At 50.4% G+C, this 26,156-nt stretch overlaps 2 protein-coding genes across 2 annotated transcripts; both read left to right on the top strand.

Moving 5' to 3' along the window:
* The first annotated feature begins 3,231 nt into the window (after positions 1–3,231).
* LOC136462650 (uncharacterized) lies at positions 3,232–6,466 on the top strand. The gene is made up of 4 exons (XM_066461718.1): positions 3,232–3,364; positions 3,565–3,858; positions 4,065–4,483; positions 5,618–6,466. Exons 2-4 carry the CDS (start codon positions 3,700–3,702, stop codon positions 6,054–6,056), a joined length of 1,017 nt encoding a protein of 338 aa, XP_066317815.1. The 5' UTR covers positions 3,232–3,364; positions 3,565–3,699; the 3' UTR covers positions 6,057–6,466.
* Positions 6,467–8,963: 2,497 nt separating this feature from the next.
* On the top strand, positions 8,964–25,639 carry LOC136466580 (protein SENSITIVE TO UV 2-like). The gene is made up of 14 exons (XM_066465030.1): positions 8,964–9,432; positions 9,530–9,568; positions 9,781–9,878; positions 10,119–10,354; positions 10,443–10,474; positions 10,562–10,888; positions 11,262–11,330; positions 16,933–17,015; positions 17,472–17,673; positions 23,300–23,358; positions 23,444–23,550; positions 24,021–24,175; positions 24,409–24,587; positions 24,731–25,639. The coding sequence occupies exons 1-14, from the start codon at positions 8,977–8,979 to the stop codon at positions 24,993–24,995; spliced, it is 2,307 nt and encodes a 768-aa protein (XP_066321127.1). The 5' UTR covers positions 8,964–8,976; the 3' UTR covers positions 24,996–25,639.
* Positions 25,640–26,156: the final 517 nt, after the last annotated feature.

Raw genomic sequence — 26,156 nt, 5'->3', positions numbered from 1 at the left:
AATGGTGATACTGCCTACTGTACAATTGCAAGCGCTATAGTATACAGATCTTGTAATGGTGATACTGATATGCTAAAACATCTACAGTGGACCCATCATACTAAAAACCTATCATCACATACAAATTTTAAAACATTCAAGCTGTGAGCACGATTTGAAGACCAACACAAACCTAGGTGTTCTCCTAAATGCTACGTGTTCTCCCATCCTCTACAGCCGCCCCTTCCACCTAATGTATTCAAAATAATTGAGCTCTTCACCAAAAGTCCAGGAAGTAAACAGTTTTTGGGATCGGATCAACACAAGTGTTCGGTAAACCCCTTCTCCCCGATTGAAGTTTGTTCGGCAAAACAAAGAAAAAAAAGCAAAAGGAAAGGACATAAACAGTATGTGTGCTGTATTTTTTTTCTTTTTTCTCTCAGCGATTTGTCAATTTCACATATGCAGATATGGAGGAGCAACGAAATCCCAAGGAACTGTTAGCATCATACAAGATCCTACTCAGAGGACCAGGGCGAACCCCTTTGGGAAGTCATGCTGGGTGATCGCGGAGGCACTCCTTGGCACGACGCCGACGGCGTCGGCGCTGACCAAGAATACGAGCAGACGCGGCAGTGTGCTGTGCGCCAGCAGTCATCAAAGTACGGCCGGTGGACTTGGAATCGAGGCAGAACTCGTTGCGAGTGAATCCAGAGAGAATGTTGGACTTGCCGACGCCGGAGCCGCCGGTGAGCGCGATCTTGAAGAGGTAGTCGTACTCGTTGTCCACCCGATGCGCCATCGCCAGCCGACCACTGCACGCCGCCACGGATCCTGCAGCACGCACGCACGCCACCGAGATCCACCCAATAATAAGAAGTCGTGGCACTCCACTCCCTCCTATTCCTCCTCGTCACTGGCTTGCTCGTCGCGCTCCACTCCCTTCCTCGCCGCGCCACCACGCGGCTGCGCCGCTCTGACGTCGGCGGCGGCTCCTCCGCGGCCCAAAAGTCGCGTGTTTTTTCTTTCCGCAGTCACAAGACCGCGAGATCTCGCGCGCGCGGATTGCTTTCCTTGCACGAGGCAGACGGCAGCGGGCTGAGGAGGACCATACACGCGATCCTCGTCATCGGATTTGAGTGAGTCAATCTCGAAGGATGATTTGCGCAGACACAATAAACATGAGCCGTTAGATTTGGATGAGTAATGAGAGAGAATGACTAAGAGATAATCTTGTGCTTTCATTTTGATGGTGTTATATTTTTTGGGTGTATTCATGTGTATGGATGTAGCATAGGCCATGACTATGGAGCAGGCATTTGTTGTGTGGCTGTAGATTTATTTTAACTGGTGGATTATAGGGTAGGGTACATACGACTAGATGCATCTTCTTCTTTTTTGTTGAGGAAAACGACTAGATGCATCTGATCATGGACAAAAGAGATCTAGCGGTAATCACATGTAGGATAACATAACCACTTTGATGAAGTATATGATGTCACTTTCTGTACGCCAGGTGTTGCTGCACGGTGTAGCTGCGTGGATGCGATGTGCAGCATGGACGACGTCACCTTCACGGCGACGGTCTTGTGATCTTGTCCCATTGTCCGGTGGGCAACCAGCCAGCTTGGACCCCACGACTGATACACCATATATATATATATAAAGACATATATGCTGAATACATATACTTGTCTCAATACATATATACTGAAGTAGATTCAAATAGAACTTAAACTAAATTTTACTTCAATTCACTCTAATAAACGTGAATTAAGTGGATACAAATGCATTCAAACAAAGCTTAAGGTGTATAGATGTACTTGGATTTAAAATTTTATATAGCCTGAAGGCCTTCATGACTTTGTCTATGGTTTCTTTCAGATTTTCTAAACATTATTGTATCTCTCTGCTTTTCACCTTCCTTATTCTCCTCCTTCCACGTTTGCAGATCATGGTGCCTCTTCAGTGTAGCTAGGTGATTTACCCGTGTGCTACAAGATACGATATTGTAACAAAGCTTAAGGTGTATGTATGATATTGTTCAGGATTCTCATCGAGCCAAAAACAAGATACGAAGGAATCGTGTCCATGTGTAAAGATGGATGTGGTTGCTCACATATCGTACCACACATGAACCATGGACCCTTTCAAAATTTTAAGGGACACCGATTCATACATTATAAGCGAAAATATCCTTAGACCTAATTCTCCAATAGATATGTGGGTGGACCCATCTCATTAGGACGTGAGATTTTGGCTGTTGGGGATGCATGTGTAGGGCAAAGTACGTCTTTTTTTTTTGTCTTTGCATGCTAGTGCAAAATGTGTGGATGAAGCCGTGATCAATCTACGCCACGACCACTTAGTAAACATTTCATACACTTATTCGTGAAATCACATTTCACATGTATAAACGATGAATGAAAAAAACCAAATTATATATTAGTAAAGAGATTTATGTATGCATCATTCCAATGGGTCTTACTTAGTGCTTTTGAAACGATTTTGTAGTATTAAACATGCAGAAACATACACTTGAGCACAAAGGAAATTTTAAGCCAGTAATACAAGGAAGAAGAAGAGATTGTAATCTGAAATCACTATGCCAAAATAAGTAATCAAAGATGACAAATTTTATGTTGCAGCCCAAAAATCTTCTAGCTTTAATAATACTGAGAAAGAACATAGCTTAGCATTTTTTAGACAGACTTGATTCTGAATTTCCTGTTTACTATATACAAAATGTCACATGAGACGATATATAGTATAGCCCCCTGACATGTAGTAGTAGTAGTGTATTTGTCCTTCATCACTCAAAAATCAACACACTGTTCGTTTGGGCTTGTTTAGCTTATAAGCCGTACTTTTTTAGCCAACGAACCGTATTTTCTCTCACACCAAGTCAGCCAACAATACTTTCAGCCATGGTTTATCAGCCAAACAAGCCCAAGCGAACATGACGTAAATTTTGAAATTATTATGGATCTAATTGAAACCAATCCCCTATGTCCTAAAAGGAATGTGACAGTATCAACATTTGTATCACTTATGAAAAATATAGTTTATCATTAATTTAATGATACTTATTATGTATCATAACTATTAGTATTTGTATATATATTTATTTACTAAGTTAAGATTAACTAATTTGTTGAAAAGCGATATTTATATTTTTCATTTGGCACGGAGGGAGAGCAAAGTGCATTTATTAATAACTTAAAAAAAACATTTCCCTTTCACTCCGAAGCGCGCGCGCTCTCTCCCTCTGCCCCGTCGCCACAACTGGGCGACCGCCGCCGCCGCCGCCCTACGCCAGGTGCCCTCGTCGGTCCCTTCGCGCCAGGTCTTCGTCTTCCCTTCGCCGGCGACGAGCACCCACCAGGTATGCGCCAGCCCTTGTCTTCCCTTCCTGCTGTGCGAAACCGAGCACCCGAACCCTAACTTAAGCAATTTCGCTATTTGTATCCGGATCTGAATGTATTATGCCTACTAACTTCGATTTTTTTTTTTTGCAAATTATTGGGTGTACGTGTGCACACCCGTGTCCTGGGTCCGCCCTGTCTCCTGTTGATTCTTGTGAAGCATATTCCTTCAAGTTTGAAGGACCACTCGACGTAATCAAAGACTGGGGTTCACAACTGTTCTGTGAATTTAGGCTCCTGAAAAAGCAGCGGAGCCTGTAGAAACGATGATCTAGGGTTCACTACGCATTTGGGAATGGATTACTACAACATCCTCAAGGTGAATCGCAATGCGACCTTGGAGGACCTCAAGAAGTCGTATCGGCGGCTTGCAAGGACGTGGCATCCTGACAAGAATCCGACTGGAGGGGCGGAGGCTGAGGCAAAGTTCAAGCAGATAACCGAGGCGTATGAGGCAAGTGAATTTAGCAGACGAACTTTCCTTCTCTTCTAATCGTCACTTTCACATTTACTTGTACCCATTGTATTTATTTTACTTCCAGCCTGTAGTGCTGAAAAATCATTGCATACAATCTTCTAGGACTCCGAATGCAAAAGTTCAGTTCAAGAGCTGTGTTGCTTATTTGCTCTTTGCTGACCAACTCTAGATGATTAGTGCAGGTACTAAGTGATCCAGAGAAGCGTGCAATTTATGACCAATATGGTGAGGAAGGCTTAAAGGGGATGCCTCCACCTGGTTCCCAGAGCCGGTCCTCCACAACTGCTGGCCCAAGTGGTCCGAGTAATTTCCGGTACAATCCTAGTGACCCAGATGATTTCTTTGCTGAGTTCATGGCAAGCAACAAGACTTACTCCTTCGACCAAGACCGGACACGATTCCAACCAAGATCACATTGGACTTCAGCAAGGAACAGTAGAAGCGAAGCTCCTTCTGGTTCACGGAAAGAGAGTGGTGCCAGTACAAGCCATGTAGAAAAGCCACCGCCTGTGGAAAAAACATTACTTTGTACCCTTGAAGAGTTGTACAATGGAACAAAAAGGAAAATGAAGATCACTAGGAATGTTGCAAAGCCAGATGGGTATGTTGTACTACTTTCCTCATATTTCTATGATATCTTTGTAGTCATAAGTTGATCCTCAATGTTATAATTTTCTCCTTTTTGCTGGACAAGAGTTTGGGTCAATAACACATTTAGATAATTTGAAAATTCAGGCCCACACAGACATGACTCTTCTGTGACAGTTAAGATATGCTTTGGCTTTGCTAATATATATTTTGTAATTATCTTCTGTTTGCATCGCATATTCGCATGTTATGAGTCCATTATATATTTTCTTTTAACTTTTCTTTCCCAGTTTTTTTTGGGAGGGGTTGGGGTGGCGGTGGCAAGATGTATGTTTCGATTTTAGTAAAACATGAAGGCTGGATGCATATACATGGTGCTTGAGTTGAAAATCTGTCAACAGGACTTATTTTTGTTTGTGTATCTAACCTGTTTTACAGGAACTTGCAAACATGCAACAGTGTCACATTTGGCCCTTTTCGATTGCACAGCAGTCATAATGCATACTATTTTTTTTACCTCTTAGCACTCCGGAATGAAATTCTAGAAAGTTAATTTGAACATTTGACTGCAAGGGCAGGCTAATGTCTGCATGAACTCTTATTAAGTTAACACTGATGAGCCTGCTGACTGGTAAAAAACTTAACTGGGGGGAGAGACGTCCTCCCGGATTTTGTTCTTAATAAGTTTGTGCCAACCTTTGAACCTGGACTGGTGACAGGGCTTCATCGATCTCCTGACTTCAGTGGCCTAACCAGTGTTATTCAGGAGAAGTTGGCCTGCTGGCTGTTAAACACACAGTGGTTTGATTGCTTGACATGAAAACAGTTCTTGAATATCATCAATTCCATTTTGACATCTTCCTTGGTAATCCTAGACTTCTTGTTTCATGGCAAAGTCCTGCATGCCAACTTTCCTTCTCAAGAGAAAATTCTTAAGCAATTTAGGATAGCTAATTAGTTATGGATCACAAGTCCTTACTGTTACTTTTGAAACAAATATCTATCACAAAGTTATTTCCTTTTATTTTTTTTGTCAATTTCATGGCAGCATGATTAGCTTTAGTATGTTGAATCAGTTTGCGGTTGCATTTACTGAGATAGAAATTATGCTGATTCTCTGACTCCATCCAAATCTCATCTTATGCAGAAGAGTAGAAGTTGAAACAGAGGTCTTGGCTGTTGAAGTGTTACCTGGCTGGAAGAAGGGCACCAAGATTACATTCCCCAACAAAGGCGATAAGCTGCATGGCCAGTTTGCACAAGACCTGACCTTTGTCCTCGATTCAAAGCCCCACGATGTGTACAATCTTGAAGGAAACAACCTTCTTGTAAAGCAGGAGATCCCTCTGGTAGATGCCCTTGCTGGGGCAGAGATAAACCTCAGAACCCTCGATGGACGGAATCTGCCTGTGAGGGTGGAGGAAGTTGTGCGCCCTGGGTACGAAGTTGTGCTGGAGAACGAAGGGTGGCCAATCAGGAAGGAACCTGGGAAGAAGGGAAAACTGGTAATCAAGTTCGATGTGACCTTCCCAATGAGGTTATCGTCGTCACAGCGGGCAGCCATCAGGCGAATCATGGGCGGCTAACTGGGGAAGAGAAAGAAAGAGAAAGAGAAGGGGCATTGCATTCTTACATTAAGAAAAACAGTGACTATATTGGCCCAATAATTTAGATAGATAACTGAAGTCAATCAGATAGGCATTTCCATGGTTAATCGAATATGACCTAGTTGCTGATCCTATACCTATTTGCTCTGGTTAATCGAATATTACCTAGTTTTTCTTTTCTTTATTGTCTCATGTGAATCAGTAGAAAAGGTGAGTGGTTTTGAGGATATTGTAAGCTGATTTTTCCATCTGAGTTTGTCTGGGGTATGGGATGATTTTCTTCATTGAAAAACTGTAGCATTCTCGGGAAATGAAAGGAAAGATAGAAAAGACAAGAAAGGAACCTTTAAGCCAATCTTCATCTGCATCTTTCTTGTGTCATGTATCAGTTGTACAGGATACATAATTTTTTTTTGGCAAATTAAATTCCCATGCCTGTCTCCACACTTGAGTGAAATTTCTGATTTTTTTTTTTGATGTGCGGGATCTGCCAGGAAAGACGCCCCGGGCATTTTGTCTAAGAAAAAGACTTTCTCGAGAAAACCTTTGAACCCTTGCTCTACTTATAGACATGTGCTTTGGTACGAGACAAACGAGGTGCAAATAGTCGCCCCGTTCTGCAACACTACTTCAGCAGTACTTTTCAACGAACGAACGGTGTTTTTCTCTCACAATAAATCAACATAAGCTAAATTTCAGCGAAATAAACAGGGCCACTAGTGTCCATACATGTAAACACACCTTAACTGCAGAGGTCCTAGTGACCAACGAGCCTATAGCGTCTTTTTATTGAAAACCACTTTTAGGATAATGTATGAATGTACTCCCTCCCTCTCAAGCTTTTCTATTTACTAAAAGACACTTTCAGTATAATGTATGAATGTACTTCCTCCCTTTCAAGCTTCTCGAAGAATTAAACTTTTTCAAATTTAACTAGATTTATAGAAAATATTACTAACATTTGTATCTTCTAATATTTTTATTATGAAAAGATATTTTACTACTAATTTAATACTCCTTTCGTTCTAAATTATAAGTCAGTGTGGCTTTTTTGATACATAACTTTGACTATTTATTTAGACATAATATATATCTAGATACGTAGCAAACTCTAAACCAGAATGACTTATAATCTGGAATGGAGTATAATATTTTTTTTACCTATGCATTATAAATATTGGTATTTTTATATCCATTTAGGATATTTTTTAAATGACTCCTCCCTGTACAGCATTTTAGGCTTGGAGGAGTTGTAACATGTGCATCTATCCTGTCCCGTGTCTTTTTGAAACCGGAAAAATGGGCTTATTTAAAGTATCCGGATTAAATAAAGGGCACCAAAAGCCCCACAAAACCCTATGCGTCGTCACCCCACCCGCAAATCCACAGCACCACTCGCACTACGCGTATAGATGTCCATCGGGCCGGGCCAACCCGGCCCGGCACAGCAGAGCCGCCAGGGCGTGCCACCTTGAGCCTTCGTGCCTGGCCGACGGCCCAGGCACGGCCCGCGGGGCCACATTTCGTGCGGGGCTAGCCCGATGACCACAACCATTTTTTGCAGGCCGGGTCAGCCCGAGGCCCGCTAAGAGAAAGGGGAAGGGAGACCACTAGACCGGGAGTCGGGACTCGGGAGAAGGCGGAGGTGGCCGGCGCTTGCGGTGCGGCTGTGCGGGGGCGTGGTGGAGGAGGTGGCCGGGCGGCTAGCAGCTGCACTCAATGCCACCACCGCTCGAGGCCGGCCACCGCTACTGCTCGAGGCCGGCCATCGTGGTCGCGTGGAGGAGGGGCGGCGAGGAGGTTGCCGTGCGGCGGTGCTGGGGCGTGGGGAGGCGCCCGGCGGTGCTGGCCTGCTGGTGCTAGGGGTCGCGCCGCCGCGGAGATGAGGCTGATGAGCGATTCAGGATAGAGAGTGGAGCGGGAGGAGAGGGAAAGGCAGGGTTAGGCTTGGGAGAGAGAGGAGCGTGTGCGGTGTGCGTGCGCATGAACGCATCGGGAGAAAGAGGGGCGGCGCGGGGGTGGGAACCGTGAGATCGTGAAAACAAGTTATGGTTAGTGTGCACAGGGAGGAGGCTTGGGCTCTTAGCAGGCCAGACCGCCAGGGTGGTCATCGGGCCGCTACCGGGCCGGCCTCGAAAATACGGGTCGTGTCGTGTCAGCCCACGTGCCTGGGTGTACGGCTAAGGCTGGATAACGAGCCGGCTCGGCTCGTTTAGGCTCGGCTCGTTCTGGCTCGTTAAGATAACGAGTTAGCTCGGCTCGGCTCGTTATCCTAACGAGCCAGAAAGCCAGCTCGGCTCGGCTCGTTAAAAGCTCGAGCTGGCTCGTTAAGCTCGCGAGCCAGATATAAAAAATATACAAAATATAATATTTGCATTTATCTAAAGTTTGAGAATAATAATAATATAAAAGAAATGAATCTAACAACCTTAAATTGAATAAAAAAATTAATATGCGCTAATATATATACAAGTATAATAAAATACTATAGTATTCATGCATCTAACTACCTTAAATGATACTTTTTTTCCTGGAAGCTTGGCTCGTTTAGCTCGCGAGCGGCTCGCGAGCTGGCTCGAGTTGGCTCGTTATAGCTAACAAGCTAAAATCTTGGCTCGGCTCGGCTCGGCTCGTTATCTTAACGAGCCGAGCCGAACCAGCTACGAGCCGAGCGAACTAACGAGGTTCGAGTTTTTCGTCCAGCCTTATGCACGGCCCTCTGCATCGGACCATGCCGGCCTGGGCCCGCACAATATCGGGCCGTGACGTGCTTGGGCCGGGAAAAAAAACGTGCTTCGGCCGTGCCATCGGGCTGCGGGACATATCTAACTACGCGCACTGCCACCGCCGCCGCCGCTTCCAGCGCCGATGAGACGAGTAGGGACCGGAGAGCGCGGGGATGGACGGCGGCCTGGACGACGAGTGGGAGGACGCAACCTTCATCGCCGAGCTGATCCGCACGGCGGACGAGGCCGTCGCCTCCCGCAACCGTAACCCCACTCCCACCCCCACACCCGCGCCCGCTCCCGGCCCCTTCGCCGCCACCCCCGTCTCCTACCTCCCCGCCTCTTCGGCCTCCTACCTCCCCGCCGCTTCGCACCCTTCCCCACGGCTCCTCTCCTCCCCTCCGCGGGAGCTCTCCCAGCGGCCGCCGCTCCCGCCGCCGACCGTCGCCGCCAGCGCCAGGGATGCGCGCGGCTTCTCCCCTTCGCGCGAGCTCTCCCAGCGCCAGGCGCCCGAGGAGGGCAGCCTCGCGATCGTCGCGGCGTCGGGCTCCGCTGGCGACCACCGCTTCGTGGGCACCGGCGTGGGCGTGAAGTGGGACAGGGAAGCGAGGGAGCTCGAGAGGCTCAAGGTGATTTCTTTCTCTGTGTTTGGAGCGGAGTGGCGGTTCACTTGGCGTAGATGCATTTGCATTTTGTTCCTAATGCTTTTGATCTTAACCACCGCAGAGGGAGCTGAACCGTGTCTCGAAGCAAATGAATGGATTGGTGCGTACCTTGTGTTATCATCTGTGGCGTATTCTGTATTTCTGTGAATCCTTTGAACTGTGCATTTTTACCTTGTTTGAATCTGAATTGAGATGAGGTCTGATCTACTAAACTGGTGCTGCTGACAAACTCTTTTTTATCGATTAATTGGGATTGTTTTTAGCTAACTCGTATGATAAGCAGGTGTTGATTCTTTGTAATCTTGTTTGCAGAAAAATGAATGCACCGAGCTGAGAAAGGACAGAACAAAGAAAGATCTTCAAATCAAAGCTAAAGAAGCGGAGATTCAAAATCTGAGAAAAGCTAATGTGTAAGTACGACTGGTTTCAGCAACTCATTATTTCAATCACCATGATGCTCACTGTGAGTTAGCATACTTGTCATCTATCTGTATCTGAAGAAATTGAACATGTCTAGTTCATTCTGAATGAAGCAGGATTATGGGGGGCGGGGTTTTTGAAATATTACTTGATTCACATATGTTGCTTTCTGCATCAGTTCCAAGACTGTTGACACTGTTTTCCCCTTTCATTTTCTTTTTATTCATCAGCTCCAGCAAAGATGTATGCAGTGCAGGGGTGGATATTGATCAGTCCTTTCACGCCCCTGCAAATGGGGCTTTGCATGCTGGGGGTTCTTCTAGGACATCCACTAGGCGAACAGACAAGATGAATGGCAGAGATAAGGATGTCCATTCCTTGCGAGATGATTTGTATCTAAAGCAAGGGCAACAAACTGATTTGCCTGAGGCCTTGGAACTGAGGCGTCGCACCATGATTGATAATGGTAAGATGTTAAGCTCAGTTTGTAGCTGACACTTCCTTTCTTATTCTCCCCTCCTTTTTGAATCTTATCGATGATTTGTCTTGAACAGGAATAAGTACATCCGGAGTAGTGCTTCTGGAGGTAATGCCCCTAGCTTATTTTCATCCTTTTATGTCATATATATAGTACCAAAACCTGTGTAAATTATATTTTCTGTTATGTTGGTAGGAGAATACCCATTTTGAACAAAGGAGCATTACATGCAAGGAAATTAAGGCAATAGGAGTACAGACAGATAAAACATCCGACAATGAACATCTTGAGTGCAATAAAGTATTGGTTGAGCGTATCTCTAGTAACCTACGTGCAATGTGGGGCATGCCACCTAACAGTTTATCAAGAAGGAATTTGATATCAAAGATCATTGTTTCTTGTTCAGAAGAAATTTTGTCACTTCTCCAATGTACTAGATTGTCAGACAACTGTGAACCCTCTTCTGAACCAAGCTCCTCCATGAATGAAGCTATTTCCCAAGTGTATGACATGTTCATTAAGGTGAGTACCATGTAAAAAGTGCCTTCTGTATTTCCCTGTTGCAGTTCACCCTGACATGCATTTCAATGGTGGGCATACGAATTTTCTGACTGAACTTGAGCCTTAATGTCAGACAACTGTTCCAGTTTACTCTTGATCTTTCCACCTGTCTTTTTATACCGGGACTGATATAAGACTTGTATTTAGCCACAAGATGTCCTAAATTGCTTGAACATTTCAATTCAGGATCTACATATGAAATGCCACATATATTGTCTGCATTTGAAGTAGCCAGGATCTTTAAAAAAAATTCAAAATTTCCTTCCATTTTTCCTTTTGATCATGCCATTTAAGTTGATTAAAACGATCAATTTAATTGTTCATTTTTTGGCAGATGAATAGTGGGAAGATATCAATACAAACTTTCCTTGAAGCATTGCTAAATCTCTGTGCTTTTGATAATGTAAGATCCGAGACTCTGAGAGTTTCCTTTCATTTGTAGCATCGTTTTTTTTTGCCATTTCTATTATCGCTTAGATGCACTTGATGAACATGTGTGTGTGCTTCCTTATTGGTATGGACTATGGAGTATAGGTGTAGCGGCACAAGAGTATGATCTTGTACTAATTATGTTAATACTGATACATACTGGAATGATCTGTTCACGTTTATTTTTTAATTAGCATTAAAATTTGAGTAAATTTCACAGAACTACAACTATTGTGATCTAATACCCAGAGATCTGCAACTATTTTGACGTGTATCACAACAATAAACTATTTTAGCACTTGATACTATAGAACTACAATTTTCTAATAGCTAACAATTGTAGTTTTGTGAAATTTACTCTTAAATCAGTAGAAGTTATTTGATGTGGTATTGAGGTTTTCATGTTAATCTTTGTAACTGTGGTGAAAGGAAAATGATGGTTTCTAATGTTAATGCTTATGGACAGCAATTTACTTGTGACTAAGTTCCATTTTAATCATGCACCTTATTGTGAGAAGTGGTGACTTTAGGCATCATAGATCCAGTAGTTTAACTAACAAGGAATGAAGGAACCTGCAGAAAAACTATCTTAAAACCCTATCTGTCGGTGCAGAATGTGACCAACTTAGTAAATATTTATAGTTTTGCTGTACGTTGTGATCGGAGGTGGCCTAGCACTCGATGACACGGGATTTATACTGGTTCAGGCAATGTGCCCTACGTCCAGTGTGGGTCGGTCGGTGACTTTATTCCCGAGCCCAGGTGCTCGAAGTCTGTAGTGGGTTACAAACGAGAGAGAGAGAGGAGGGGGTGTACAAGAGGTTCGGTTGACTCCGACCGGAAGGGTCGCGGTCAGAACTGGGTGGTCCTGCGGTTGGGAGTGTTGATGTCGATCTAGTGAGTCTGAGTTTGAAGAAGTCGATCCCCCCTCGTTGGAGGGAGCGCATCCCCTTTTATAGATGAAGGGGATGGCTTTCCAGGTGAGAGGGGAGAGTACAGATATTTCTAAGCCTTGCTGCCTACGGTGATGTGAACTGGATAATGGTTGACGCCCTCCAATACTGTCGATGTCGCTGTAGGATGTCAGATGTGCACGGGGGGTCGAGCTATCTTCTTCAGGAAGGATGGACGCCGGTACCTGCAAATACTTCTTGATGCCTAGTGGCATGTGAGGAGCCGTGCTATGTTCACCCGGTATGGCAAATCATGGAGCCCATACTGCGATCGATGTCCAGAGACACGCGGGGGGGCTTACCATATGGGAGTTTCTAGCGGCCCCTACAATACTTTGTGTCAGGGTGGCTGCAGAGCACTGTTTCGCGCAGGGTATGGTCCCTGGTATAGTGGTTTTAACTTGTGAGCCATGCCTTGCCTTTTTCCGCACGTCTTCTGTTTCCTTCCGAACGGAGAGCCCCCGGTCGGATGGCTCCAGTCGGCTCTTAGTGCGCTGGTCGGAGAAGAGCGGTGAGCAGGCTTCCCACGAGCCCGGTCGCGGGGTCGGAGTCGCAGGCGATCCTTGGGTCAGGCTTTTCGAGCGGAGGCCGTGCGAAGGCAGCTGGGACCCGACGCTAGCGCTCCGATCGGAGAGGCCGTTTCGGAGTTGGCCTGAGCCTGAGCTAGTGCTCTGGTCGGAAAGATGGGCCGAAGGCGGCCAGGGCCTGAAGCGAGTGCTCCGGTCTGTAAGATGGGCCGAGGGCAGCCAGGGTCCGAAGCGAGTGCTCCGGTCTGTGAGATGGGCCGAGGGCGGCCAGGGTCCGAAGCGAGTACTCTGGTCTGTTGAATTTAGACTCCCGGGCCGGTCTAGAAGAAAAGAAGTTGTCCTCCTGGGCCGAGCCCTGGCGTGGAAGCCGGTCTATGAGGGACCCCGGGTTTATGAACTCGACAGGAGCCCTCGAGCCCCTGGGCGATTTTGGGCAGAATCGTCCGGGGGATTTTTGTTTTGTCGGTGGGTGCGCGCGAGCGCACCCGCGGGTGTAGCCCCCGAGTCCCCGGGCGGTTCGGGCAGAACCGGTTCGGGGGTTTTTCTGCGTTTGCCAGCGGGGGAGGTTTTTTGTTTAACCACGGTGTCGTTGCGCGCCGTGGGGTTGGGTGAGTCGGAGTCGTGAACGGACCATGGTGTCGGTGCATGCCGTGGATAGGATCGAGTTGAAATTGCGAGTAGACCTAGGCGTCGGTGCGCGCCGTGGATCAAGAGAGTTAGTTTTAGTTGGTGAAGCCGTTACACGAGTTTAGGAGTCGTGGTCCCAGGAGCCGTAGCCGGATGTCGCCGATCCTGTCGACGCGAGTTCGGGGTCGCGGTCCCAGGGTTTCTTTGGAGCGCAGCGAAGCCGTCTGAAGCCATTACGAAGACATTGTTAGTTTAGTTAAAGATCGGACGAGGCGGAGCTCGTGGGTCCAGGCGTCGGTGCGCGCCGGGAACCGGGCGAGTCGAAGTTGTGGATCTGGCGAGTTCGAGGTCGCCGTCCTTGGCATTTTTCTTGAGCCCCCGAGCCCTGTCGGGCCTTCGTAGGGGTCGATGTGAGTTTATGTGCGTTTACCCCATCCTCGGTTCCTCACAACCAGAGGGGCTGAGTTTCGTCTCCTGTCCCGATCGCTCGGGCCCGAAAGACTAGCTCAGTGAGTTGTTAACGGGTGTGATCGAGTGGAATCCGGGTCCGTCGTTCGCGACGGGGTCGGCATAGCCCTCTTGTGACATTCCACTACTCCTTTACCTGCAACCCGACAGATGCCTAGGTCGTTCCGGAGACCAACCTGGGTGGCCTTTCGGCCTCCCCTCGATGGAGATTCTGTGGGCTTGGCGAGAGGTTCAGGATCGAACGAGAAGGTTGAGATGACCCAGTCTGCCAAACCGGGCGAGGGTCGCACATGGCTCATCTGCGGTTTTTCTCCCCTGGCTCTGTTTCGGTTGCTCATATCGAATGAGGCAACCGCCGCTTCGTGACGCAATCACGGAACGTTTTGATGCATCTCGCTGCATGTGCGATGCTTAGTTCCCGAGCCCCCGGGCGGTTCATGCCCTAACCGTCCGAGGGGTTCAGGCGTATGGTATGAAATGCAGGTGTGGATGTATGAAATGATTATAAAGAAATAGAGGTATGGCGGCAACGTTCTGACTGGCCCGAGCGAATTGCGGGGGGTCGGTCCCCCGAACCGGGGCGTTGCGCTGGGGTTGACTTGAGCGACCCCGAGCGCCGCTCGCCGGTCTATGCGCACGGGGCGCAATGTGGTGCGCCGAGCGCGTTGGTGCAGTTGGCGGCTGATGCGGCCACTGTCGTCGTAGGTCCTCCCCGTGCTCACGTGTGAGCTTGGGGGTCTCCGCGTGAGGGCCCGGCAGGGCGTGGGTCCGGAAGGACTCCGTTACCCCTAGCGGCTGTTCCGGGGCGTCCGCCACAGCGTACTCCCGGGACCGACGGTGGCTAGGCGCCACGTCGCCGGGGAACCGGCCATATGGCGGCTGCGACGGGGACAACGGTAACCTACCGGGTATTTGACGGAAGATAGAGCGTAGTAAGTAAATAACAGCATGTATATTACTCACAGCAGGGTTTGAGCAGATAGTTTGCTCGGAATGAAGCTCAGATGCCAAGTCGTTGGAGTCGCGCGTCCCGGAGTCGATGGAGGACGTCCCTCTGACGGGTGCCGGGTTGCGAGTCTCCTCGTGGAGGTGGAGTACGCCGAGCCGGTCGGCGGCGAAATCCAGGCTTCCGAAGCGGAAGGCCTGGGAAGGCTCGAAAACAGGTGGAACCCGCATCCCGACGAGCGAGAGTGCGGGAAATTCCATCGTGCCGAAGCGAATCGTATCGCCCGAACCCGCCACGGCGGGGGTGGCGGAGAAATGGGCTATCCGATTACCAAAAAAGTGTTGAACGTACAACGTCCTCCCCACGGACGGCGCCAACTGTCAGTGCAGAATGTGACCAACTTAGTAAATATTTGTAGTTTTGCTGTACGTTGTGATCGGAGGTGGCCTAGCACTCGATGACACGGGATTTGTACTGGTTCAGGCAACGTGCCCTACGTCCAGTGTGGGTCGGTCGATGACTTTATTCCCGAGCCCAGGTGCTCGAAGTCTGTAGTGGGGTTACAAACAAGAGAGAGAGGAGGGGGTGTACAAGAGGTTCGGTTGACTCCGACCGGAAGGGTCGCGGTCGGAACTGGGTGGTCCTGCGGTTGTGATTGTTGATGTCGATCTAGTGAGTCTGAGTTTGAAGAAGTCGATCCCCCCTCGTTGGAGGGAGCGCATCCCCTTTTATAGATGAAGGAGATGGCTTTACAGGTGAGAGGGGAGATTACAGATATTTCTAAGCCTTGCTGCCTACGGTGATGTGAACTGGATAATGGTTGACGCCCCCCAATACTGTCGATGTCGCTGTAAGATGTCAGATGTGCACGGGGGGTCGAGCTATCTTCTTCAGGAAGGATGGACGCCGGTACCTGCAAATACTTCTTGATGCCTAGTGGCATGTGAGGAGCCGTGCTATGTTCACCCGGTATGGCAAATCATGGTGCCCATACTGCGATCGATGTCTCGAGACACGCGGGGGGCTTACCATATGGGAGTTTCTAGCGGCCCCTATAATACTTTGTGTCAGGGTGGCTGCAGAGCACTGTTTCGCGCAGGGTATGGTCCCTGGTATAGTGGTTTTGACTTGTGAGCCATGCCTTGCCTTTTTCCGCACGTCTTCTGGTTCCTTCCGAACGGAGAGCCTCTGGTCGGATGGCTCCAGTCGGCTCTTAGTGCGCCGGTCGGAGAAGAGCGGTGAGCAGGCTTCCCACGAGCCCGGTCGCGGGGTCGGAGTCGCAGGCGGTCCTTGGGTCAGGCTTTCCGAGCGGAGGCCGTGCGAAGGCAGCTGGGACCCGACGCTAGCGCTCCGATCGGAGAGGCCGTTTCGGAGTTGGCCTGAGCCTGAGCTAGTGCTCCGGTCGGAAAGATGGGCCGAAGGCGGCCAGGGCCTGAAGCGAGTGCTCCGGTCTGTAAGATGGGCCGAGGGCGGCCAGGGTCCGAAGCGAGTGCTCCGGTCTGTGAGATGGGCCGAGGGCGGCCAGGGTCCAAAGCGAGTGCTCTGATCTGTCGAATTTAGACTCTCGGGCCGGTCTAGAAGAAAAGAAGTTGTCCTCCTGGGCTGAGCCCTGGCGTGGAAGCCGGTCTACGAGGGACCCTGGGTTTATGAACCCGACACTATCTGTAGTGAGCATGAAGCAATGCTGTACATTTTAGGTCTATTTCTTTGTGAATGATAAAAGAGCGAGCAGTTAATTGATGCAGACTTGGGAAAATGCTAGCAAAACTGGTTCAACCGTCCCTGTTGAAACATCAATAGTACATTCACTCATCACTTTGCGGCTTTTGTTTGAGTTCTCATAGCGTCACCCCATCAGATATATACTATTGCTATAGAGTTGAAACAATAATGATTAATGAATACACTTAATTTTATTTGCTACATTGTTGTAATGGTTTTGCTATATATGCATGTCAGTCTTTCCACTTTTCTTGTGGATTGTGATGTTGGACTGAGTAACACTGTATTTTTGCTTTGTTGGACATGCTATTCATTTTTACCTCTGTATTTCAGGCTGCTATAGTTGGTAGAACTTTGAGGGTATTGCTCAGAGTTTTACAGCACTTACTGCATCATGGAGTGAAGTCTAGTGGAAGGTATGCTTTACTCGTGCATGGAATACATTTTTACTAGTAGACAGCAACTGCATTTCACAGTTGAAGTAAATATGGTGCTTAGGTTTAGCACTGAACTCAAACAGTAATTAACTGATAATATTCATGTTTTTTCTCTAATTCAAAATTTGACCTGGAATATTTCCCTAGATCTAAGCTGTAAAGTGATCAGTATTGCTTCACTCGACACGTTTTGGGATGCCATTCTTTCTTGATCTGTAAACTATGTTTTCCTTTCTGCTTCGGTTTTTAAATTTTCTTAGAGTTAAATGGTGACGTGGTTTCTAAATGAAATAAACTGGTTAGATTTTTTTTAATGTTGGAAATGTTTCTACTCAAGGGTGGCTTGCATAATGTTCTCCTTTTTTCCTTGTTTATTACTATTGTAGGTTCCCATGCTTATGAACTTTAATTTGATTTTTCTCAGTGTACCCTCAGGAACAACGTTTCTGTTGAACCATATGTTAACATACACATGGAGAACAACCACAAAGACTGTTCCACCTTGCTGAGTCCATTGGATGCAAAAGATTCATTGAGACAGCATTATATGTTTCTTCCTTTTACTTCATGGAGTTCCCTTTTCACTGCAATGCTTCAAATTGGCGTCAAGTACTCAGAAGAGACAATTCGTACTGATGCATTTGCTAGAGTTGTGATTTCCTTATTGGGCTAACCCTAGAAGGGTAGCAATGTATATTGGTCATACATGGGCCTCATGGGCCTAATACACATACTCTCATACTCCAACACCCCCCCGCAGTCTGAGCTACCGGCGCAGCGGAGTTACAGACTGGACATGAAAAGAAGCACACACGATCACACGATCCCCCCCCACAGACGCAACTAGCCACCAATGATGTTGAGGCTGGAGCGAAACTCGGTGAAGGTCGATGACGGGAGGCCCTTGGTGAAGATGTCGGCAAACTGGGAGGTGGTCGGGACGTGGAGGACCCGAACATCGCCGATGGCAACCCGATCACGGACAAAGTGTAGGTCGATCTCCACATGCTTGGTCCGTTGGTGCTGCACAGGGTTGGTGGAGAGGTACACCGCACTGACGTTGTCGCAGTAGACCAACGTGCTCCGGGAGAGAGGGCTGTGGAGCTCGGCAAGGAGCTGTCGGAGCCAGGAGGCCTCAGCCACGCCGTTAGCGACAGCTCGGTACTCCGCCTCGGCACTGGATCGGGAGACCACCGGCTGGCGCTTGGACGACCAGGACACCAGGTTGCCGCCCAGAAAGACAGCGTAGCCGGAGGTAGAGCGCCGAGTGTCCGGACACCCGGCCCAGTCGGCGTCAGTGTAGACGACGAGCTCGGTGGAGGAAGACCGCTGAAGGAGTAAGCCGTGGTCGACAGTGCCGCGGAGGTAGCGGAGGAGGCGCTTGAGCGCAGTGAGGTGAGGCTCTCGGGGATCATGCATGTGAAGGCATATCTGCTGTACTGCATAGGTGATGTCTGGCCTGGTGAAGGTGAGGTACTGAAGGGCACCTGCCAGACTCCGGTAAGCAGTGGGGTCTGCCACGGCGGTTCCCACGGCCTCGGACAGCTTGCCCTGTGTGTCAACTGGAGTAGAGCAGGGCTTGCAGTTAGTCATCCCAGCACGCTCCAGGATATCAAGAGTGTACTGCCGCTGGTGAAGGAGAAGGCCGGTGGGGCGAGGCTCAACAGTGACCCCGAGGAAGTGGTGGAGCACACCAAGATCCTTCATAGCAAACTCCTGCTGAAGAGAGGCGATGACACGGCTGAGTAAGGACGGACTGGAGGCTGTGAGGACAATATCATCAACGTAGAGCAGCAGATAGGCAGTCTCAGCTCCATGGTGATAGATAAACAGGGACGTATCTGACTTGGCCTCCACAAACCCCAGTGTCAGCAGGAAAGCAGCAAACCGAGAATACCACGCCCGGGGGGCCTGCTTGAGCCCGTAGAGAGACTTGTTGAGCCGGCAGACCATGGCCGGACGAGAAGAGTCAACAAACCCCGCTGGCTGGCTGCAGTAGACCGTCTCGGTGAGAGTCCCGTGGAGAAAGGCATTTTTGACGTCCAGCTGATGCACGGGCCAAGAGCGACTGAGAGCCAGGGAGAGCACTGTGCGTACGGTGGCCGGCTTCACCACGGGGCTGAAAGTCTCATCATAATCGACTCCAGGGCGCTGTGTGAAACCCCGGAGAACCCAGCGAGCCTTGTACCTCTCAAGGGAACCATCAGCCCGCCGCTTGTGTGTCCAGATCCACTTCCCGGTGACGACGTTGGATCCGGGTGGACGGGGCACCAGATCCCATGTCTGGTTGGCGAGGAGAGCCGCGTACTCCTCTTCCATCGCGCGGCGCCAATGAGGGTCCGACAAGGCGTCGCGAACGGAAGAGGGAACAGGAGAGATCTGCGGGTCGTCGGGCATCGTCGCGAGAGCCCGGGGCCGCAGGGTTCCAGCCGCGTGTCGCGTCACCATAGGGTGAACATGCCGCGGGTGTCGGTGAAGGAGTTGCGGGTGGTACACCGGCGACACGACACGGGCAGCCTGAGGCGGCGGCGGCGGTGTAGGGGTCGCCGGCGGAGAAGGGGCCACCGGTGGTGTAGGCGTCACCAGTGGAGAAGGGGACCCCGGTGATGCCGGAGGCAGCGGTGCCGCCGGCACACGGCGCCGGTAGACGTGCACCGGCTGGGCGAAACGCGCAGGAGGTGCGACAGGCAGCGTCCCCGTACCCGCTGCGGACGTAGGGGTAGGAGCAGCTCCGGAGGGCGACGCCTCCGGACCCGGGCAGGGCGCAGGGCCAGGGGCGTCACTGGTGGGTGGCGAGCGGGGGCACGGGCCCGGCGAGGGGCACGGGGAAGCAGTACCTGCAGGAGACAGCGGTAAAAGTGGCTGGACCACCGTGTCAGTGGGAAACAAAGAGAAGGGGTCCGGATCGGGGGTGGGAGATGGGGTGGTGGTGGTGAAGGGGAAGACAGACTCATCAAACACCACATGGCGAGAGATGATGACCCGACGGGAGGTGAGGTCAAAGCACCGGTACCCCTTATGATCCGGGGAGTACCCAAGGAAGACACACAGAGTGGAACGGGGAGCCAGCTTGTGGGGAGCGGTGGCAGTGGTGTTAGGGTAACACGCACACCCGAAGACACGAAGGTGGTCATACCGAGGAGGGGTACCGAAGAGAGCGTGGTGTGGTGTGGGAGCCGGGCAGGCAGCGGAAGGAAGGCGGTTAAGGAGATAGGTGGAGGTGTGCAGACTCTCTGCCCAGAAGCGAGCAGGTAGCGACGCCTGGAGCAGAAGGGTGCGCATGGTGTCGTTCGTGGTGCGAATCATGCGCTCGGCCTTGCCGTTCTGGGAGGAGGTATACGGGCAAGACATGCGCAGCTGGACACCGTGAGAGAGGAAGAAGGCACGGGAGGTGCCGTTATCGAACTCACGGCCATTGTCACACTGGACGGCCTTGATGGTGAGGCCGAACTGAGTAGACACCCAGGCGAAAAAGTGGAGAAGAGTGGTGAAAGTATCCGACTTCGCACGCAAAGGGAAAGTCCACGAATAATGCGAGAAATCGTCAACCACCACAAGATAGTATTTATACCCAGAAATGCTGATGACAGGAGATGTCCATAGGTCGCAGTGTACAAGATCAAACACATGCGTAGCATGTGAAGAAGAAGAACAAAAAGGGAGACGAACATGACGGCCCAGCTGGCACGCATGACACAAGTGCTCATCGTGAGCCCGAGTACAACCAATGTCGGAACTGCGACTAAGCTGCGTCAGAGCATCACGTCCAGGATGGCCAAGGCGACGGTGCCAAGTGGTGGAAGAAGGAGTGGCGGCGAAGGCAGCTGACAAAGTAGACGGCGACGAAGAGGAAGCAGACGCCGGAAACCGAAGGGTGTAAAGGGGTCCCGTGCTGTCACATCGGAGAAGAGGACGCCGGGAAGCCAAATCCTTCACAGTAAGACCAGAAGAGTCAAATTCAACAGAACAAGAATTGTCAGCTGTAAAACGACGAATAGAAAGAAGGTTGTGAACCATAGAGGGTGCAACAAGAATGTCAGGAAGACGAAAGGAACCATGAGTGCCGGCGGCCCCCACGGACGTAACTGGAATACATGAACCATTCGCGACCATGATGGACGAAGGATGAGAGGAAGAAGGAGGGTGAATAGAAGAGAGTATACCAGGGTCTGGAGTAGTGTGGTAAGTGGCACCCGAATCGGCAATCCAGTCGGTACCAGCAGGCGGTGTCAGGGCCATGGTGCTGAAGGATCTGGCCAAGGCCGCCGGGTTCCAACCGACAGGCCCGGGCAAGATGTCGGGAGGTGGCACCCACGAAGATGGGCAGTGAAACCCTGGAGGAGCTCCAGTGAGCAAGGCTGCTGGTGGGCGAGGCTCTCCGCCTGGAGCCGGGAAGGGCCACATGTAGATGCGCCCCGACCACGGGTTGTGGAAGGAGGGCGAGGGTGCACCCCGTGGAGTCGCGGGCGTAGGGGCTCCGGAGGGCGACTGCACCGGTGTGTGGTGGCTTCCGCGGCCCCCACGTCCCCCTCCACGGCGACGGCGGCCGCCACGGCCCCCTCCACCCCCGCCCGGCCCGGGGGGAGGAGAACCAAGAAGCGACGACGGCGGTGGAGCGAGGGAACGCGCCGGAGGAGTAGCGGCCAGGGCAGTCGAGGAAGACGAGGACCCTGGCGTGGAGGTGGACCCTGGCTGGACGCCCTGAGTGAGCTCCTCCATGACAAGGTCGTCGCGGACCTGCAGGAAGGAGGGAAAGGGCCTCTGCCGGGTGATCCACGTCCGGAGGTGGGCGTAGCGGTCACTGAGCCCGCGGAGGACATTGAGGACCAGGATGCGGTCCTCCACGGGCCAGCCAAGGTCGCCGAGGGAGTCCGCCATGCTCTTCATGCGCCGGCAGAAGTCGCCAACGGAGAGGTCACCCTGGACGAAGGTGCGGAAGCTCGCATCGAGACGCAGGGCCCGGGCTTCGGCATTGCCCAGAAACTGGCCCTCGAGTGCAAGCCAGGCCCGGCGAGCGTCAGCAGAGTTGCGGACGAGGTCGTGGAGGTCCAGGGAGATCGTCCCGATGATCCAGGAGAGGACGACGCTGTCCAGGCGCAGCCACGATGAGGTCTGGACTGCGACCGAGGCGTCGACTAGGACGTGGTCGTCGAGGGCGTAGCGGCGGAGGGTGAGAAGAACCAGGTCCCTCCAGCGGGCGTAAGAGGGCGACTCAGGTTCGAGGACGACCGGGACGAGGAGTCGGATGTTCTGGACACCCCCGGCCTGGTAGTGGAGCTGAGCGACGTGCGGGTCGGCCGGGTCGTGCCAGATGACCGTGGTGTGAGACGCGCGGTGACCCGTCGAGCCGGAGGAGGTGGCCGCGGTGTCGTAGGATGTAGGGAGGACGAGGAGCTGCTCCGCCTCAGCGATCTGGCGGGCCAGGGCATCAGCCGCGTCGCGCTCGCGCTCCAAAGCGAGGGCGGCCGCCCGCACCCGGGCCTGGCTGTCAGCAGCAGCAGCCCGTGCAGCCACGAGAGCAGCGGCGAGAGCGGAGCTGGCCCCTGCCGTCTGGAGAGGGGCAGGGGGCGGCAGAGGAGGAGGAGCGGGGAAGAAGAAAGGCTCCAGGTTCTCCCCCCGCACCCTACAGCGGCAGGGCGTGGCTGTCTGCCGCAGCACGCGGCGGCATCGTCCAGAGCCCAAGCCCGCGCCCGCGGCGGCAGGGCCAGTGGCCAGGCTGCCTGCGCCCGCGCCCGCGGCGGCAGGGCCGCCTCGCCCGCGGCCGCAGGGCGGGGCCGCCCTGCGCCCGCGCCCCAAGCGACGGGGCCGCCGCGCCCTGCACCCGCACACCAGCGGGGCCCGCCGCCACGCAGCGGCTGGCGCCACCCCGCCCGCCGGCCCGCGCCGCCTCCGCCCGCCCGCGGCCCGCGCCGGAAACCGCGCCCCCGCCCGCTCCGCGACCGCGGCGGCGGCGGCTGGGCCCATCGCGTTCGGGAGGGAGGCCGGCGGCCTCGCGCTGGGCCCAGGGACGGGTAGGGAAGGTGAGGGGAAAGCCTGGAAGTAGGTTGGGGAGGGAGGGGAGGGCGGCCAGCCATGGCGGCGGCAAGAAATCGGCCGGCGACGCCTGGCGGCTGGGGAAGGGGAGGAGGAAAGCCAGGCTCTGAAGGCTCTATACCATGCTAGAGTTGTGATTTCCTTATTGGGCTAACCCTAGAAGGGTAGCAATGTATATTGGTCATACATGGGCCTCATGGGCCTAATACACATACTCTCATACTCCAACAGCATTATCCATAATGATTCTCATTGTAAGGTCGACAGATGCCAAAGAGGAACGCCATAAGTAAGCAAGCATCTGAATTATGTTTCCTCTGTTTAGTTGCTTATTATGATGTTGGATGTTAATGATATAATGCTGCTACTTTCAGATTCGGATTTACTTCTGTAATGACGAGATTACATCTGCTATTGCAGAAAGAAAACGGATTGCTTGTTAAGAAGCATTCTGTGCGTCTACTTTTCTTGCTTCTGAATTGTAAGTTCTTGTGCTTGTATGTTTGATTTCTTCACACTAGCTTTAGAACTGAAGATGCTACCATGCAAAAACTGTTCTTGCCAGGTGAACACTGCAATGTGTGCATTCTGTGGACTAGCTACCTGGTCTTTTTAATGACGCTTCTTCCTGGTTCTTGGGGACTTCTCATCCCTCATAAGCATAAGGGGAATCGGTAGTGGAGCCTCTGTTTTTAATGACTAGATCGAAAAACATGATTTGTTTGTTGGTGTTTTTAGTGTTAACTGTTACCAAAGACATTTGTCCCACACCTTTCCTTTGATATGCTTATATAGAATTGAGTTCAGCTATTGTGGGATCGGCTTAATGTAGGTTCCTCGTTAAAATAATTTTGTTTTCAGTTTCAAAGATATATTAAATATGTTACACTTATGTAGTAACTTTCCCTGCCTTTAATCCTTGCAATTGCAACCTAATTCCTGTTCTGTTAGGCCCAGTGATGTTGAAGTTGCTGTGTAGTGGAGGCAAAGATGGCTCCGAACAGATGGAATCGGAAGCTTGTGAAAACAATAGATCACAAGAAGTCATAAGCTCAGTTCTTGTGGATTTATCTGATTGTTTGACTTCTGAGGCAACTTGTTCTCTAGTAAGCTACTTATCTCTTTTAGTTATTCAGGATGGAAATCTGCATTTACATTTATCCAGATTCTATTGTTCTGTCCACATGGTTTGAACATCGTGATGGTTTTCACCTATCGCTGATAAACAAAAGGCGTTGCATGATATTCCCTGAAAACTTTTTTCACCTAGAGACTTTTTTTAGATTCAGCATAACTTGTTTATTTCACTTTACCTTAGCTGAACAACTATATTTTTCAGGGGATTGAGATTTGCCGGCTTGTTATCATTCTGCTAGCTTATATAGCTTCCAGTGGCCAATTGGGATATGAGGTGCTTTTAGGTCCAGTGAATGCCCGCGGTGCCAGTTTTTTGGAGATGATAATGGAAGTTCTTGCATCGCAGATGCAATATGAAACACAAGAGTTACTAAAAGAAAGGTACATCAAACTTTGCTACCCCAGTCTTGTGCGTTCCTAGCTTGTTGTATCAGAGCATGAATGTGGAGATATTGCTGAGTAAACTCCAAATTGCTCTTAGTCTGCGATTTGTTGTAGTATTAATGTGAAAATTATTTCTGCAGGTGTTTGGTGATGAGAGAAGCTCTTATCCTCCTAAACCGGTTGGCATCACACACTAACTATTCAAAACCAACTTTGGAAGTGCTGACGAGGAGCAAGTTATGCGCAACCTTGACGATCGACGTTGCGAACCGGTTGCCCCAGACCCGGATAGCGAATGATCTCGCTGAACTAGCACAGAAATTCAGATCGCGAGTGTATGCTTTCCTGGAGGAGAAACCCTTGACAATTGAGGGTTCCAATCTGAGTGCTTCTAACAAGAGCTGAGGTACCAGGTAGCTGGGATAGTGCCATGGAAAGCATATTGCTAGATGCTCGACAAGTTTAGTTCCTTTTTTTTTTGTCTTACTAACCCTAGGGTTTACTTAGGAGCTAGACTGGCTTGGCTGGGGCGAGTCGGTAGCTTTTGCTGGTGGTGTACAGAGGCGACTGCTTCCTCGCCATTTTGGGCGAGAGAGAATGTAGTTGTACTACGGCAAGGCAATGGAAATGTACATCATAATTGTCCTTTGGATATCATCATCTTATGGCTGTGGCATCGGCCATTGCAGCTTTATAATGAAATTTCCATGGAGGGTGCAGGCAAGTGGTGTGTCCTTGCTTCATGTGCCAACGTTATTGCAAGTTTCTGTTAAGAACATGCTGGTGCATAATTGAAAAGGTGAGCTAGGCTTAAAGATGGCAACGGGCCCCAGATACCCGATACCCGACGGGTATTTGATCCATTAGGGGATGGGGATTGGATCGTATCTTTATCCGCGGGCATCTAAATGGGCAAGAATCCATCCCCGACGGGTATAGTGGGTACGGGAACGTTCCCTGTTTACCCATCCCCGTTACCCGTTGGGAAGCCTGACTATTTGAGCTGTCATGCAAGTATTAGGCCCAAAGAAGCTCAACATATGTATTTTGACCCAAATCTGAACAATTATATATATAGTTTGTGTGTTCTAGGAACCATAGTTCAATTTTTTCTCACCATCTCCGTCGGCAGCACAAGCACGCCTGCCTCACGAGCGCTCGTGCCCCTCGCTTCCTCAGTTCGGTCTCTCTGTCACCTTTGCTCGTCCTCCTCGCAACCTCGTTCTTTCTCCTTGCATCTCTGAGACTTTGATACTTATAGCCGGGTGAAGAAGAAACGTCTTCGATTGCAAAACTGCGACCCCAAGTGTCCTTGTTTATTGGGTATGCAGTACCCGTTAGGTATCTGTTACCCGACCGATGCCCGATGAATATGAGGATAGACAAGAATCTATACCCGAGACAGACAAGAATCTATACCCGAGACACAGACGGGGACAGGGATGAATTCTACCTAGCGGCAAAAGAACGTTCCGGCAGCCGACGGGTTCATCCCCGTTGCCATCCGGAGCTAGGCTGCTGGCATAACTAAAATCTGAGCTACAGTGACCGATAATATGATATACA

This window comes from Miscanthus floridulus, chromosome 7, assembly GCF_019320115.1.
Source record: "Miscanthus floridulus cultivar M001 chromosome 7, ASM1932011v1, whole genome shotgun sequence".
Taxonomy (NCBI): domain Eukaryota; kingdom Viridiplantae; phylum Streptophyta; class Magnoliopsida; order Poales; family Poaceae; genus Miscanthus; species Miscanthus floridulus.
This window is presented reverse-complemented; position numbering and strand designations above follow the sequence as displayed.

Coding starts and splice junctions, on each gene's coding strand:
- LOC136462650 (XM_066461718.1), top strand. CDS start 3,700: ATGGATTACTACAACATCCTCAAGGTGAATCGCAATGCGACCTTGGAG. Junction 3,859..4,064: donor AGATAACCGAGGCGTATGAG/GCAAGTGAATTT, acceptor TGATTAGTGCAG/GTACTAAGTGATCCAGAGAA. Junction 4,484..5,617: donor AATGTTGCAAAGCCAGATGG/GTATGTTGTACT, acceptor CATCTTATGCAG/AAGAGTAGAAGTTGAAACAG.
- LOC136466580 (XM_066465030.1), top strand. CDS start 8,977: ATGGACGGCGGCCTGGACGACGAGTGGGAGGACGCAACCTTCATCGCC. Junction 10,355..10,442: donor TCGCACCATGATTGATAATG/GTAAGATGTTAA, acceptor TGTCTTGAACAG/GAATAAGTACATCCGGAGTA. Junction 11,331..16,932: donor ATCTCTGTGCTTTTGATAAT/GTAAGATCCGAG, acceptor TCTGTATTTCAG/GCTGCTATAGTTGGTAGAAC.